Source organism: Apis laboriosa, unplaced genomic scaffold (assembly GCF_014066325.1).
Source record: "Apis laboriosa isolate Shangri-la unplaced genomic scaffold, ASM1406632v1 scaffold204_cov149, whole genome shotgun sequence".
NCBI lineage: Eukaryota > Metazoa > Arthropoda > Insecta > Hymenoptera > Apidae > Apis > Apis laboriosa.
In genome coordinates, this window is record NW_025222299.1 from 1,002,767 (window position 1) to 1,017,960 (window position 15,194).

At 32.0% G+C, this 15,194-nt stretch overlaps 1 protein-coding gene and 1 long non-coding RNA gene across 2 annotated transcripts in view; one reads left to right on the forward strand and one right to left on the reverse strand.

Annotated features, from left to right (window-relative positions):
- Positions 1–15,194, forward strand: part of LOC122712701 (proton-coupled amino acid transporter-like protein CG1139) — a 28,097-nt gene that overhangs the window by 10,242 nt on the left and 2,661 nt on the right. The window contains exons 2-7 of the mRNA XM_043932508.1: positions 2,586–2,635; positions 2,715–2,840; positions 3,721–3,993; positions 4,774–4,858; positions 13,525–13,797; positions 14,057–14,411. Of these exons, the coding sequence (XP_043788443.1) occupies positions 2,586–2,635; positions 2,715–2,840; positions 3,721–3,993; positions 4,774–4,858; positions 13,525–13,797; positions 14,057–14,411 (1,162 nt within the window). The remainder of the gene's footprint in view (positions 1–2,585; positions 2,636–2,714; positions 2,841–3,720; positions 3,994–4,773; positions 4,859–13,524; positions 13,798–14,056; positions 14,412–15,194) is intronic.
- On the reverse strand, positions 9,146–12,313 carry LOC122712704. The gene is made up of 3 exons (XR_006346401.1): positions 11,222–12,313; positions 10,238–11,107; positions 9,146–10,104 (listed from the first exon to the last, which is right to left on the reverse strand). It is a non-coding gene; the product is annotated as an uncharacterized LOC122712704 (long non-coding RNA).

The following is a 15,194-nucleotide window of genomic DNA, read 5'->3' on the forward strand; positions in this document are numbered from 1 at the left end:
AAAATTTACAATTTGTCAAGGATGATGGATTATCTTCGATAATCGATACGTCAATTTAACTCTTCGTTAATATTCTTCTCGTTAATATTTTTATTTATAACATCTACAACGAAGATATTAATATTTTTCCTAATAATATTGTTTTGTAATAATTCATTTTTGCAGACTATTTTTCTTGAAACATGATTCAATGGTGATCGGTAACTTGTACAAAATAATTTTTTGTATATATATGTATTTTGCAAAATTGTTTTAAATATTTAATTCTTGAACATTTATTGAAATTAGAAATAAATAATATTCCATAATTCTTGCATACCAATATCTGAATTATTAAAAACTCGCCCATTATTCTCATGATGATTGTATTAAATGAAGTTTTTAATTACTTAAATTTTTGTTAATAAAAGCAACATGTATTGATTGATTTTAAAAATATAAAATAATGTTTTAATAATATTTGATAAATATAGTACAGCTACATATAATTTTATTATAAAAATACAACTCAATAATTGTAAAAAATAATTGTAGAAAATACTGTATTGTTCATTTATAATTTGTATATTTAATACGTCCAATTTCCCAATTTTTTTTTTACAATAATATTATATTGATACATAATCGAAAATTTTCTGAAATATTAGTATGTATGAAGTCACATCTCATCCATATATTTTTCTTTTTTTAATAGAATACACAATATGTAATAAAATATGAAATATGTTCTTCCTGTGTCTATTGCGCAAAAACGTTTTTTTTTTTCTTTTTAAATAATCTACATTATTTAAGTCTTTGACTAATACACGTATATTTAAAAGGAAAATATTGTTAAAAGTAGATTTCATAGTATAATCTCAATATGCTCAATATGCTCAATATGTCTCAATATGTTTTTTCAACGTGAGAATTAAAGTTCAAATAATGGAAAAATTATACGAATGTGAGAAAAATGTTGCAATACAATGTATTTGATATTATATAATACGATAACGATATATTTGATATTACATGTTGATATTGAAAAGCTTCTAGTACAATGATATTACTTCACAATTTATTTGTTTTTCATTATTTTTTTTTTCTTTTCATATTTTCTTATCGTGTTTATTTTTTTCCTTTTTTTCTATCTGGAATGTATATCGATATTGAAATAATATCTCGATCTTCCATAATATCGGCTGTTTATCGACAGTCTGAGGCATTCACACTAATTCTTTTTGAGATCTACTGTTGACTTTTGTAAGTGTAAATCGAACTAACATACTGAAACAAATATCTTTTGGAATAATAATTTTAATGATATATGATAACAATTTATTTCACTTGTATTACACGTGCTAATTAATTATATCAACGATGAATTATAATTTATGAATAATGATGTTTTTTTTTTTTTTTTTTTTTAAATTTTCATCATGTTATATCTGATAATATGATAATCCTAAAATTCTCGTGCAAATATTTCTTCGAAATAACATAGTTACAGTTGGAATACAGTCGGAATTTTTAACTTCTGCTATTATTCTTAAATATCAAATGACAAAAATTTAGCAATAAAGTTATCATATTTTACTCCAATTTTATGTCAAAATTAATACATTTTTAAATGTATACCATTTATTTCCAATAATTATAATGGAAATTTGATTCAAAGTTTTATTGTACCATATCTCTTAATTTTATTTCAAACTTTTTAAAAACATAAATATTCAATACCTTTTTCAACACACATAGATAAGACTGTTTAGACACAGTTTCAGACACAGTTATTAAATCATTCGAGCAACATCCATCGACTTAAAACCGTTTAAAAGGTAAAAGATATAAGCTTGTATCTCGAAATAAAATTTATTCGTCGTAAACGTCTAAGATAACGTTTTTATGGAAAAAAAAAAAAAAAAAGAAAAGAAAAAAAAACATATTATCCCGTGCATCCAACTCATCATGTATTCGACGAAAAACGGACTAAACATAAAGTTATGCTGATTGATATGGTTATGCCCGAGGAATATTAAAATCCGGCCATTTTATCACGTAATATAAAAGTCACGTTCACGTGGTTATCATCGTTTTGTACGATCGTTATTCATCGCGATGAGCCGTGAATTACGAATCGACGAGGATTCCAAAACGAAAAATCGACGTGTTCGCATTGTGAACCCATCCATCATTGGACACTGTACTGCTGATTTTTATCGGAGACAAACACCGCTTAATTTGCATCGGCGGTGTATTACATCGGCGTATATTTCGCAGTGGCCAGTTATGTAAATCGTCTCTATTTTGCAATCTATTTAAAATCGTGTACAGAAGGAGAATTTTATTATTTCTTGATAATAGTTTCTTGATAATAATAGAGAAGAATTCGTCACTTTTCAAAAGGGATTTGTGGAATATTTGGCATACAAGAAATTTTACATTTTTTTTTTAATAATAATTGCAAATTAATAGTACTTTTTAATTTTGTAAGATAAAATTAGAAAGACTTTTGTTTGGAGAATGAATGGAGGCTTGTAAATTATACTTCATACTTTTAAAGATATTTACTTTCGATTAATGACAAAATTTCTTTTTTCTTCCAGGATACTTTGGATACCAACAGATGGTCGTCTTCTAGGAGCAATCAAAATGGGTACGTTCACGATTCACCATCAATATTCACATTCTTCTTTATTCGTCAATTAATCTATTTATTTCTTAATCGTTTTCAGTTACGATCCAAGCCACAACAAGTCCAATATCTACGTGTTGGAACTGGAGGAGAAGAAAAAGAGCGTGCAGGAGTACGAGGAGGATTACAATCCATACGAGCACAGGATGGTCGCTCATCCAACCACGTAAGTATCTATTCAATTAATAACTTTCCTTGTTACAATTCTTATTTAAATAATAAAACAATATGATTTCTCTTCTTACCTACAATTATCTTCTATCTTCATTGTTTTAAATTCAATTCGCAGAAAACCTGCATCACTTACGGGATGACCTAATGATATCAGAGAATCGTGGATCGAATAGATCGATCGTGTCAAAGAAAAAAAAAAAAAAAAAATAAAAAAACAAAAAGAAAGAAATCGAAACAAATCGATATCGCTCGAATAGTCAATGCAATCGCACAGCATTTGCATAATGTTGAACGCCGCGTGCATTCGAAACGACGTTTCGCTTATTCCAACAGCGTTTCTCTAGATACAAATTATCCGGTAATTTGTTACGACGATTAGTCACGAAGCGGAAGAATAAGATTACCTTCAAGGAAACCAGCTTGGAAAATGCTGGTTAAAAGGTCGATAGAGGTTTATAACGAAACCTATGTTTTCTGGAAAATGATAATTAATTGGTACGCGGCTTCCATCGCTATACGTGACAAAATTTTGTCGACACAAATTTCCATACAAATTTAAATCATAATATTTGCTTCTCTTTCTCGATCATATCCTTATTTCTTAGAGAAATATTCGTAATTTGTTTCTTGGCTCACGTTACATAAAATGTTGGAATGATAGTTAATTATCCTCTGTTCCTCCCCTCCATCGAATCCATCCTTTTCCCTCTTTCTTTCGCGAAAATCTTGCTTATTAATCATACGAGCTTGAGATTAAATTAAAGGACAATTGTCCTTTTATTAAATTTTTCTTGAAATCCTTGAATATTTTATCGGGAATTTACAATTTTTAAAATTGAAAAACGGGGGATTTTTTTGTTAAATATTTTCAGGAGCTTCGAGACGTTGCTGCATCTGCTTAAAGGCAGCTTAGGAACCGGAATACTCGCGATGCCAAGGGCTTTCTACCACGCTGGCTACGGTATTGGCACGGTCGCGACCATAATCATAGGTTTATTCTGTACTTACTGTATGCGGATACTCGTCAGCTCCGAGTACGAGCTTTGCAAGAGGAAGAGGGTGGCTTCGTTGTCTTATCCGGCTACGGCAGAGGCTGCGCTGGCCGTTGGTCCATTGCCGTTCAGGCGATTCTCAAGGGCGTCCGTGTGAGTAGTTTAATCGTATTTAATCTTCACGCAGGATACGTCTTGTAAATATCCTTGGGATTATTTTTGAAACATTTCCTCGAAGGAATACGAGTATAATATCGAGAAACAAAATTAATAAAAATGATTTTGAAGATGCAAAAGAATTTTTTGATAAGGAGAATGAGAAATTCAAAATTTAATAATTTAACGAGAGTTTTCAAATTTTTCTATCTGTTAACCTGTTAACTCGATGATTTTTTTTTTTTTGGAATTAAAATTAAAATGAAAAATCTGTTTTTCATATTCTGGTGTGTAACAGATATTTAGGTATAATTATACATTAATTATTATAGGTAAGGAATTAAAAATTAATAAATTTAGAAAGCGAATTGATTCAAGTCAAATTACTATTGTAAATGAAAGTTTAGATACATTTTATAATTATCTGTAATCAATCAAGCTTAAGCTAATGGTTAACAGGTTAAGGATCGATAATGAATTTTTCCAATAGTTAAGTTTATCGATTCAATTTATTTTTTAGAGGAAGAAATATCAACGAGAAAGATTTATTTAATGATCGAAATTTTTTGAAAAGATTATCCTTAATTTATGATCGTCGGTATTAACACGAGAACGTGTTAAATCGTGTCAAGATCGTGATACATAATAACATAATAAAAAAAAAAAAATCTGAATGGATTCGCGTGCAAATAAATACTTAACGAGATTATCTCTATACAGCACAATAATAAAGTAATCTTGTTGAAATTTCAACCGAGAAAAATCCTTTGTTTGCAGTCACACGATAAACCTATTCCTTATGGTATATCAATTGGGAACTTGCTGCGTCTATACCGTATTCATCGCAACGAATTTGAAAATGGTTAGTACAATTATCAATTAATCGCACGTGAAGTTCATCGTAGGATTAAAAAAAACCATTCATCGAAATCATTTTCATCGATTTTTCCCCATCATGCGATCGATCATTTGAACTTTTAAACAATTTTTACTCGATAAAAGTAAAAGTATATTTTTCCATTAACACGACGATTAAAATATACTTTAATCAACTTGCGAATCTCTCTCTTTTTTTTTTTTTTGATGTAATAAAGAAAAGATATTAAAACGATTGAAACGAAAGAATTAAAATTTCAAAAGTTTGAAGAACAAAATGTTTTCGTATGTAGAAATTAATATTTCTGATTAAAAAGAGGAAAGAGGGGGAAAATTGTGAATCAACTTGTTAGTGAAACTTAATCGGGATTTAAAAAAAAATCAAGTAGATCTAAAGCTAAATAGATAAAGCTAATTAGAATTTAACTAATATCAGTTAATTCTAATCAGATTACAGATAATGTGAATTCAAATCCAGTTCCAGACCTAATAAGATTTCATTTAAATTCAACTGCTTAACCCACAATTAAACCTCATTAAAGATTCGCTTCCACTTGTATAAACTCAACTCACTTTACCAAATAAGAATCATAATCACCTGATACCCAATAAAAATCTAGTCTTACATCCAATAAAACCTCGTCTCAAATTCCTCTCAACCAGCATCAATGAGAAACGAATCGATGTTCAAAATTTTCGATCAATCTCTCCTCTCGTCAAAAATTTTCGATCCACGAGCGATTACAAAAATCCTTCTACGCCAATCCAATACTTGAAATTAATACAATAATCTTCAATTTCCCTTATTTACCAAATCCAAACAATCAATTCTACTCGATTCAGAGTCAGAAATCAATTCATAAAATTTATCCATTTACCGTAATCCACCGTGATTACGGAAAATCCTGAATTCAAACCTTCTCAACCGAGCAACCAATGACATCACCTATTTCGTTAGCTAGCTCCGCTCTCCATCTTTCCCCGACGAACGTAAGCAGAAATGACTCACAGAGATTTCGCTACTCTTGTTACTCGCGCTGATCTAGCTTTTACCGCCAGGAATCCCGCTCTAAAGCGGCGCGACCAGACTGTAGTAGCACGAGTGTAGGCAGAGAAAAAGAGAGCATGTAGGTCAGGGAAACACGGCACGAGGAATGAACGATTAGACGGGCCGACGCGTCGTCGTAAACGCCGTGCAGCCTCGAGTCAAGGTGATAAATACACGGTTTCAGGTTCGTTGACATTTTTATCATCGGACGATGAGGCAGGACGATGGGGCTAGATTTTTTTTTCTCTCTCTCTTTTTTTTTTTTTTTTTTCATTGGCCGAGGACACCGAGACGGCCCGTTTCGGTCATCGTCAAGAATCAGGAAGAGGCTCGAGGCTTCTCTTCTTTCGCCACGTTGACCGTGAAATTAACATAAAAGATATCTCGCTTCCTCTTGTTTTTAATTTTCATGCAAGGATGTTCGTTCTAACGCCTTTTTTCCTTTTTTTTTTTTTGTCTTGTCAAAAAAGATTTTACGAGGTGGTTTAGATGAGGTGATTTATTAAATAGTTTTTCTTCGAGATCAACGAAGAAACGAGTTTTTAAATATTTATATTCGATCGAGATTATTCGGATCGAAAAGAGAAATTTGGAAAGTTTTTTTTTTTTTTTTTTTTTTAGATTATTTTCATCAATATTTTTCCAATGCCTCGAGATTGTTTTTTTTTTTTTTTAATGCGTCTCGAGATCTCTCCAAGAATGCGATCATTATATAACTCGTGCCCCCTCCTCGCCAATCATTCGCACAATTTACAAGTCTAATTTTCACGCAGAGTTACAACTTCTTCGTTCGACGCGCGGCATTCCTCTTCGACTTTCCCGAATACGCAAATAAAAAACATATATATATATATATTCCTTCTTAATTATGGATACGAATTATTCGATTGAAGAAACAATTGCATAATCGCGTAAGATATTTTGCAAATTATTGTCAAGGATCTTTTGTAATTAGAGTCAGAAGGATTTGTCATAAATCTTGGAAGAAGGTCGCCTCGATTACTTTAGATTTCTGCGTCTGAGTAACCTCGTTCCATCCTCTTTCCATGGAAATTCCTCACACGTATGGGGACGAAATTTCAATCGTTTGTTAATTCGTTGGGGTTCTTTGTAACCCCGTTACACTAGAATCTTTCCAATTGTTACAATTTCACACGTTTTTTGTTGAAGAAAAGAAAATGCAAATTGAATTTTCTTTCGAATGAGAGATTCTTCAGACGAACGAGACCTTTTTCTTAAATGGTATACACGTTTCGTAATATTTCTTTCTAAACATTAAATAATATTTTTATATTTCAATTTGAATAAATATTTAATATATATATAAATATAATTTAATTAAAATTTTAATTAAAATAAAAAATATAAATATATTTAATATAATATATAATATATATATATAAAACTCATAGAAATATTATTTTGAGATCAATATTTCATCGCAATAAATAGTTTTTTAACTAAATACTATATATAATCTATTGTATATAACGCAACGTGTATAAAAATGCTTAATACAAAAGACTAAATCTATTTTCGGTATCTAAGGAATAAGAAGTGAAAAATAGAATAAGCGGTTACGTATCTTACGACGCTTATTGCGTTTCGATTAAATGGAAAGTAGCGTATAGATCGTTTATTCTTTTCCCACTTGCTCGCTCTCAAAAAGCAAACAACGTTTATTACATCTCGTTTCAACAATTCAAACTTATTAACTAACCTCTACGTAAGATCACTTCCTCCCTCTGTACAAATCCTCTATCCGAAAAAACGATCTATTAAAAAAAAAGATTTCGTTCCGACTCTATATCATATCCCAAAAACGTATCCCAATTTCACTTGCATTTATACGTCGTATTCCGATATCACGATACCCCAGCCACGAATATTTCGAAACATCGATACTTCACGATCGATACACTTCCCACCGATATACTGTTCCCACACAGAAAACCTTGCCGTCCTAACAATCCTTTCTCCGTGACTAAACGCACCGACTAAACAGAGCCAGTCAGTTCAACAGGTATTCGTTCACTCGAGAGATAGATAGAGAGAGAGAGAGAAAGAGAAAGAGAGAGAGAGAGAAAAGAGGGAAAAAAAATATACATAATTCGAAAGCTCACCGATTTTCGACCACGAATCAAACGAATACTGATACAAGGCAGATGGATTTTCTGCATCGATCGAATTCGATTCGAGGTGTTCGTAAAGGAATCAAGTTTTCCCGAGTGTTGTTACCGCTCGTTTCATCCACGTTTTCTAACCACTTGCCGTAATAACATGTGTCGTAACTAAACTATCCATTACATTGCCAGCGCAGGAGGTCTGCGTTCCATTGCACAGTGAAACGGGCGCATACGCGCACACGCACACACCTGTGCACACCTGCGCGCGCGCCTATTTATCCATCCGTCTATCTATCTATCTATCTATCCAGTTTCCAAACGGGTCGACACAGACGTGAAGAATTTTGCTTGAAATAATCGGTCGACCGGTATATATCGCTCGCGGATATGGATCACGTTGAACGTGATTTGCGCTCCTCCTGTTTGGGGGAGGAAGGAAATCGAGGGGTCGAAAATTTATCGGGTTTTTGTCTCGCTTTGCTTGGGCAGGCTTGTGCGTGGAATTCAGATTACGTGGTAAATAGGTTCTTTGTAATTATTTCTTGTAAAAGTTGATTTAAGAAATTTGGTGGTTCTATGGATGTTTGCTATGGAAGTTTATTCGATTGGATTCGATTTGGAATTTATGGATATAGATATTTCTAGATCAGTTTTTGAGATGTTTTGGACGTATTTGATTTATTGGGAAGAAAGTGAAGTTCGTTTGAGAAGTTCGTTTCGTTTATTTTTATTAAGGAAAGGAAAATTTTGTAGAATACGTTGAATTTGATTTAATTAATATTTTACGTTTTATTATTATTGTTATTATTATTATTATTATTATTTTTGTATTTTATAGAAAAACTTCCATCGCAAGAAAAAGTTTGCTTCCTTTTGATCTTATGATAAAGATTTATTAAATTTTCTTTATATATGTATTTCCTAGAAGAAAGTTTACAAACAACTATACTGATTCACTGATTTCAATTTAGATTTTTAGTTAATATAGAAATCTGTTTCCAAAAAATTATTCCTTTGATACAATTGATCCAATTTAAATTATTACCGATATATGTAATCGCGATGAAGCAAAGGAGAATAGGATTGGACAAGTAATAATTGAATTTTTTTTAATCGATTAATTAAGATTCGTCGTTCTGTAATTTGAGAATAAAATAGAAAAAAAAAAAAAAGGAATAAATTTCAAAGAACTTCTAACGGAAGTTGTTAATTGGACAATCGATTGAATGTCGCATTACGATTTGTTGTATAACTCGAATAAACCGATCGAAATCGGTTTAATCCGGCTACGACAGGAAATAAAGTGTTGCTGTATCGGTTCGGGAAGTGGAAGATAATTTTTCCTGCAATAAAACATATCCCATTCGTGCGTGAGAAGTAAAATCGAACCGGTTTCGCCATTATCTGAATCGGGGAAAATATTCGATTGGTTTTCAATATCAAAACCTAGTTTCAAAGATTGATTTGATCGAAGAGAAAATAGAGAACGCGAAAGAAGAAAGGTGAAAAAGGAAAAATAAAATAATTCAAGAAAATGTATCTCGCTTCTCGATACACTAATCTATAACGAGTTATTAATTACGTGATATAAACGACAATTTCCATTTAATCCAGTTTTTCAATCAAAATCACATAGCTTAAAAAAAACACGGATTAATTGAATCACGTATTTTCTTTTTATTTGACCGATACTAGGAAATATTATTATTATCTTTATTACCTTTATCATCGATATCTCTGAATATTTCTCTGAAAGTATAGCCAGTAAATACTTTTTATAATAATATTATATACACAATATTACATAATCATCGCGTGAAAAATGATTTCTTTGAGATATAATCAATTAATCTCATTAATCCTCGGTGGAAAGAAACGATTGCACCGATTTCCACTATCCAATTGTACTTATCGATACGAATTATCGCTTATCGATTCTATCATCTTCGAATCGATGCTCGATACCGATAATGTACCAAAGCGTTTATTTTTTTTCCATTTTTTCCATTCGATCCTTGCAAATCCGATTAAGGTATTCCGCCCTTTTGATCGTACATCCTGAAACGAGACAGGAATTAGAATAACGAGAGCCACGGTCAACGCGCGAATAAAAGAGGTTTGACCAAAATGGCGTTGCCTCAAGGCGATCTACAAGTTAGAGGTGGTAGCGTAGTTTTCCAATCCAATATACCTTTTTTCTTTCGATGCGACCGCGTCGAAGAGTCGTCGAAGAGTAGGAGGAATATATACGTATATATCGTTCTATATTTGGCACGATTAATAATCTTTCGATTCTTGTAACTTTCGTTTTTGTCAACTGGAGGCGTTTCGTGTTATTTCGCGGTCGAGAGGCTGGAATGTATCGCGAGGCTTGCGAAACTTGTGCCGGGTAGAGAAAATGAGAATTCTTGAGCCGCGATAGTACGTTGAACAGTACGTTTTACACGTGTCTCGCACGTGTGTCTTGGCCATTACACATTGTAATTGGCATACTTGCTAATGAATCATACGTATTTGATCTCTTACAGTTTGGTATAATTTTTAGACGGTGACGGTGATCATTTATTTTTGATATCTTCTTTACGTTATATTTTCACCAATTTATCCAAACCCGTATATCTGACGATATAATCTCACAAATTAATGTAATCTAACAAATTGATTGTTCAACCGCTACTTTTATAATTGGCACAGTGTTGCATTACGCTCAGTGTATATCAATCTATTTTATGATACCATTATATATATCTTGCATAGTAATCTATTTATAACGGAATGTTTGTTTTGGATATTATATTATGCTTAACGTGGCGTTATTTCTCTTTGATTTTTAATTAGTTTTTTTAGATTTAACGGATTTATTATTATTTATTTGCCTCCCCCCTTTTTTTATTCTAACTTTTACATCGATGCAACTTCTTCTTCTTCTTCTTCTTCTTCTTCTTTTTAAATTAATCAAATAAAAAATTAATACTTATTTCTTCTTCGCATATACTGTTTCAATCGAGGCACAGTATTGTTACTTGTATATAATGCAACTTCAAATACGATACAGTTTCATCTGTAACAAAGAAAAATTAATATATCATGTTGGATGTATAAACACGTTAGAAACAATGCATATACGATGCATCATTCAATAGTATACAAAGTAATAGCGTCTCTAGTATCTCACAGTATCTTTTCAAAGTAGCAAGCAACATCGTTCTATTATTCCTTTCCTTCGTATTTACCGTAATCGCGTCACATTTAATACGATGTTGCCGCCATTCAATCATGCCGTATTGAACTTAGTAATATACGTTCGAGAAAATGGGTAGTGACCGGTACCTTCACCATACCACCATTACCACCATTACCGTTTACCGTGGCATTTACCGTGCGCAGTGTACTAATACTACAGTTTATCGTATTATTATCGTTTGTGCGTCCCATTCGTTAGAATTTCATTATTATACCTACGTGAAACGTGTGTAAACACATGTTTTCGATAAAAGAACGAGAGAATCACGTTGTTCCGTCACCCGGACCACGCATAATTATCGTGATCTCAATAAAATCACGATCGTACAAAGCGACGTTACGCGATCCTATTTTAATATTTATAGTCCATTCAAAATGTATGTATTTCTACGCGTTAGACTCGAGCGGGATTATAAATGGAATTTCTTCATTTCTTCTTCTTCTTCTTCTTCTTCTTCTTCTTCTTCTACTTCTTCTTCTTCTTCTTCTTCTCAAGGATACGTATATGCAAATATTCTACGAAACGAGTTATAAATAAGGCGGTAGTGTCGAAAAATAGATAACCGTAATGGATCTCGAAATTTTTTTTCTTTCTTTCTTATATAAGTTACATTGACATTATCTGTTGTGTATTTTTAGGATTCGTGCTATTTTTGGGATTCGTGGTTTAGATCGATGTAGAAAATATGATAATAGAAATTTGGGCAATTGGCATTGATAAATGAACGTATGAATATTTATGGAATTTTTATTATTGTTTATTTAAAAAAAGAAATAATAATAATAATAGAAAATATATACTTAATTTTTGATTTATAAATTGAAATCAAAAAAAAAAAAATTATCTAATTCGTAATTTCTTTCTAAAAAATTCCACTAATCACTCGCACATTAATTTATCTCATTTCACTATCAGAAATCATGGAATTCTTTCACTGATAAAAACTTTTATTCCACTTAAAATTTTATCGAACATGTTATCGTAACATTCCTTTAGGATTAAATAAAATTTATTGATCTTTAAGACACGTTTCAATTTTATAGAGAGAATAATCGACTAATCAAAATCACTAATCAAAAATAATAAAATTAAAATCGAGATCGAAAACGAAATAATTAATAAAACATTCCATATATTTTATATCAGTAATTAATGATTTTCTATCATTGATATCAATTATCATTGTTATCAATTGAAATAACAAACAAATTATTTAAATAAACTGAAATAAATTCCTGCCATATCCAGTTTCTTTTTATTTAAAAATCAGAAACACGAATTAAAAATTTAATGATCGACAAAAATATTTTATCAATTTCCTTTACCGGAAGTAGATACACGCCATTGTTAAGTTCTACTAAAACGGGTCTTTTCATCGTCGAACAGATCCATTCTTGTGTACCGACCAAGTCGGTTACGTAATTACGTAAAATGCAGGTTTATATAAGGCAATCGTTCGAAAGAAACTCTTTCTCTAAGGAAAATTACGTTCAACGCGAGAACTCGATGGTTCATGGCAAAAATGTGCTACAACCGTGCTCATGTTGCGTCATGTTTTCATTACGTAAGGCGAAGGTTGTACCGTCGGTAAATGGTACGTGTTAAGAACCGAGTCGTGGCTCATTTCCGGCCGCCCTTGAATTCAAAACGCAACAAAACGCCCGATATCGACGACACCGATAATGATCGTCGTGTCGACGTTCACGCGACACTTTCGTGGTTGAAAACTTGTGAAAAGTTGAGAAATAAGTGGAGAATCGTGAGATGAAAAGGATAGAAGGAAAAGAAGGGAAAGGAAATGTAAAAGGAGGTTGAGGTAAAGGAGAAAGTAAAGCGAATTGATACAAAACAAGAGGAAAGTGATGTAAAATGAAAAGCAAAGAAAAAGTTAAGTTAAAGTAAATTGAACTATGGTAAAGTAAAGTAAAATAAGGCAAAAATTGAGTTATTAAGAGAAGCAAAGTAAAGGAAGTTAAACAATAATAGAAATATTTGTGTGTGAAATGTATAAATATTAATATTATTTCTAATAACATTCTATCAATCTAACTTCACATGCATCCTTAATTTTTACATTACATTCATGTTAACATCCTTCATTTAATTACACACATAATTTTATAAAAAAGTATAAAAGAACATAAAAATTGTATACATTTTTGCACCTTTTGGAATGTAAATTTCATCAATTTCTAAACAACTAATGAATATTTCTCTTCTTTTTTTGATTTCAGGCATTGAAAACGTATGTTTCAGATATCGATCTCAGGCTGTACATGCTAGCAATCTTGCTGCCCCTGATCTTGGTCAATTGGATCAGAAATCTAAAATTCTTGGCGCCGTGTTCCACGGTCGCTAATTTCATTACGTTCATCGGTTTTGGCATAATATTGTACTATATATTTAGGGAACCTTTATCATTTGAAAATCGCGATGTGATCGGGAACGTTGAAAACTTTCCCCTTTACTTTGGCACCGTGCTGTTCGCTCTCGAGGCTATTGGCGTGGTGAGTATTTATATTTAACGAAATTTTGAAACGTTTCTTAAATTATAAATGGAAAATTTACAAGTTAATCACAAAACTTATAAATTTTAACCACTTACATTACTTGAATATATATACATTTGATACTTTTTTGAAACTTTCTAAATTTTACAATATTTCAAACGATTAAAAAAAAATAAAAGAAAATTGTGAAAATTTTCATCTCATTTTGTGAAAACTGTTTACTCTCTGAGAATTGGCACGCATCTTTAATTCACAGATCATGCCACTGGAGAACGAAATGAAGAAGCCAAAGGTGTTCATGAAGACTTTTGGCGTGTTGAACATAGGGATGGGCGTGATAGTTGCCCTTTACACAGGGATGGGTTTCTTCGGCTACATTCGTTACGGCGGCGCCATCGAGGGTAGCATCACCTTCAGTTTGGGGGAACCACTTGCTCTGGCCAATGCTGTTCAAATCTTGCTGGCCATAGCCATCTTTTTCACCCATCCTATCCAGTGCTACGTCGCGATCGACATCATTTGGAACGAGTATATCGCCCCAAATCTCGAGAAGAATTCGCACAAATTATTGTGGGAATACGTCGTGAGGACCAGCCTCGTCCTTCTCACGTGTAAGTGAACGTCTGTAAAAGTCCTTCACCCGATCTGACGTCAATTCCAGCCAGGAATCGAACCAATGGCTGAAATATTGATCGCACACAGCATCGATTATTATTCTCTCGTGTATGGCGGCGTGTTGCTCAAGTATCGAGCGCGATTTTTATTTTTACAAGATGACTCGAACACGTTTCTCCCTTTGATGCGTTCGCATTGACGTCACGGTTAAATTATCCTTTTCGAGGATGGAGGGAAGTGGAGGGAGTAATTTTTTTTTACGATAGTAAAGAAACTTTTTTTTTTTTTTTTTTTTTTTTTAAAGGAAGAAGTCGATATTGAACGGACGAAATATTTTATTCTTTTTGATTTTAATTTTAGATGGGATTAATGAGGGTTAATTGAGGCTTCAGATAATCAGAGTTAAATGAAATATAAGTGTTATTGAATCTTGAACTCTTCCTGCATGTAATTGGTGTAAAGGCTTACTTGCGTTTGATTCAAACTGGTTAAAACTAACTATTGTACAAATATAACCACTTCTCAGATTCTCCCTGACCTGCGACCTGATCCCTTCTGACACTGAGTAATTATTGTGAAGACCTAATTGAATCCAACCGTACTTCATTGAAAATTTTCTTTTGATATTTATCTATTTTTTATCTCTTTGTAACGATTACCAAATTTATTAAATTCAATTGCAATTTATTCATTTATAAAATCAAAATCCGAATAATTTTAAATTTTCTAAATGTTCTAAAAAAAATTCCAATAAATTTCAATATCAAAAATCAAAATGT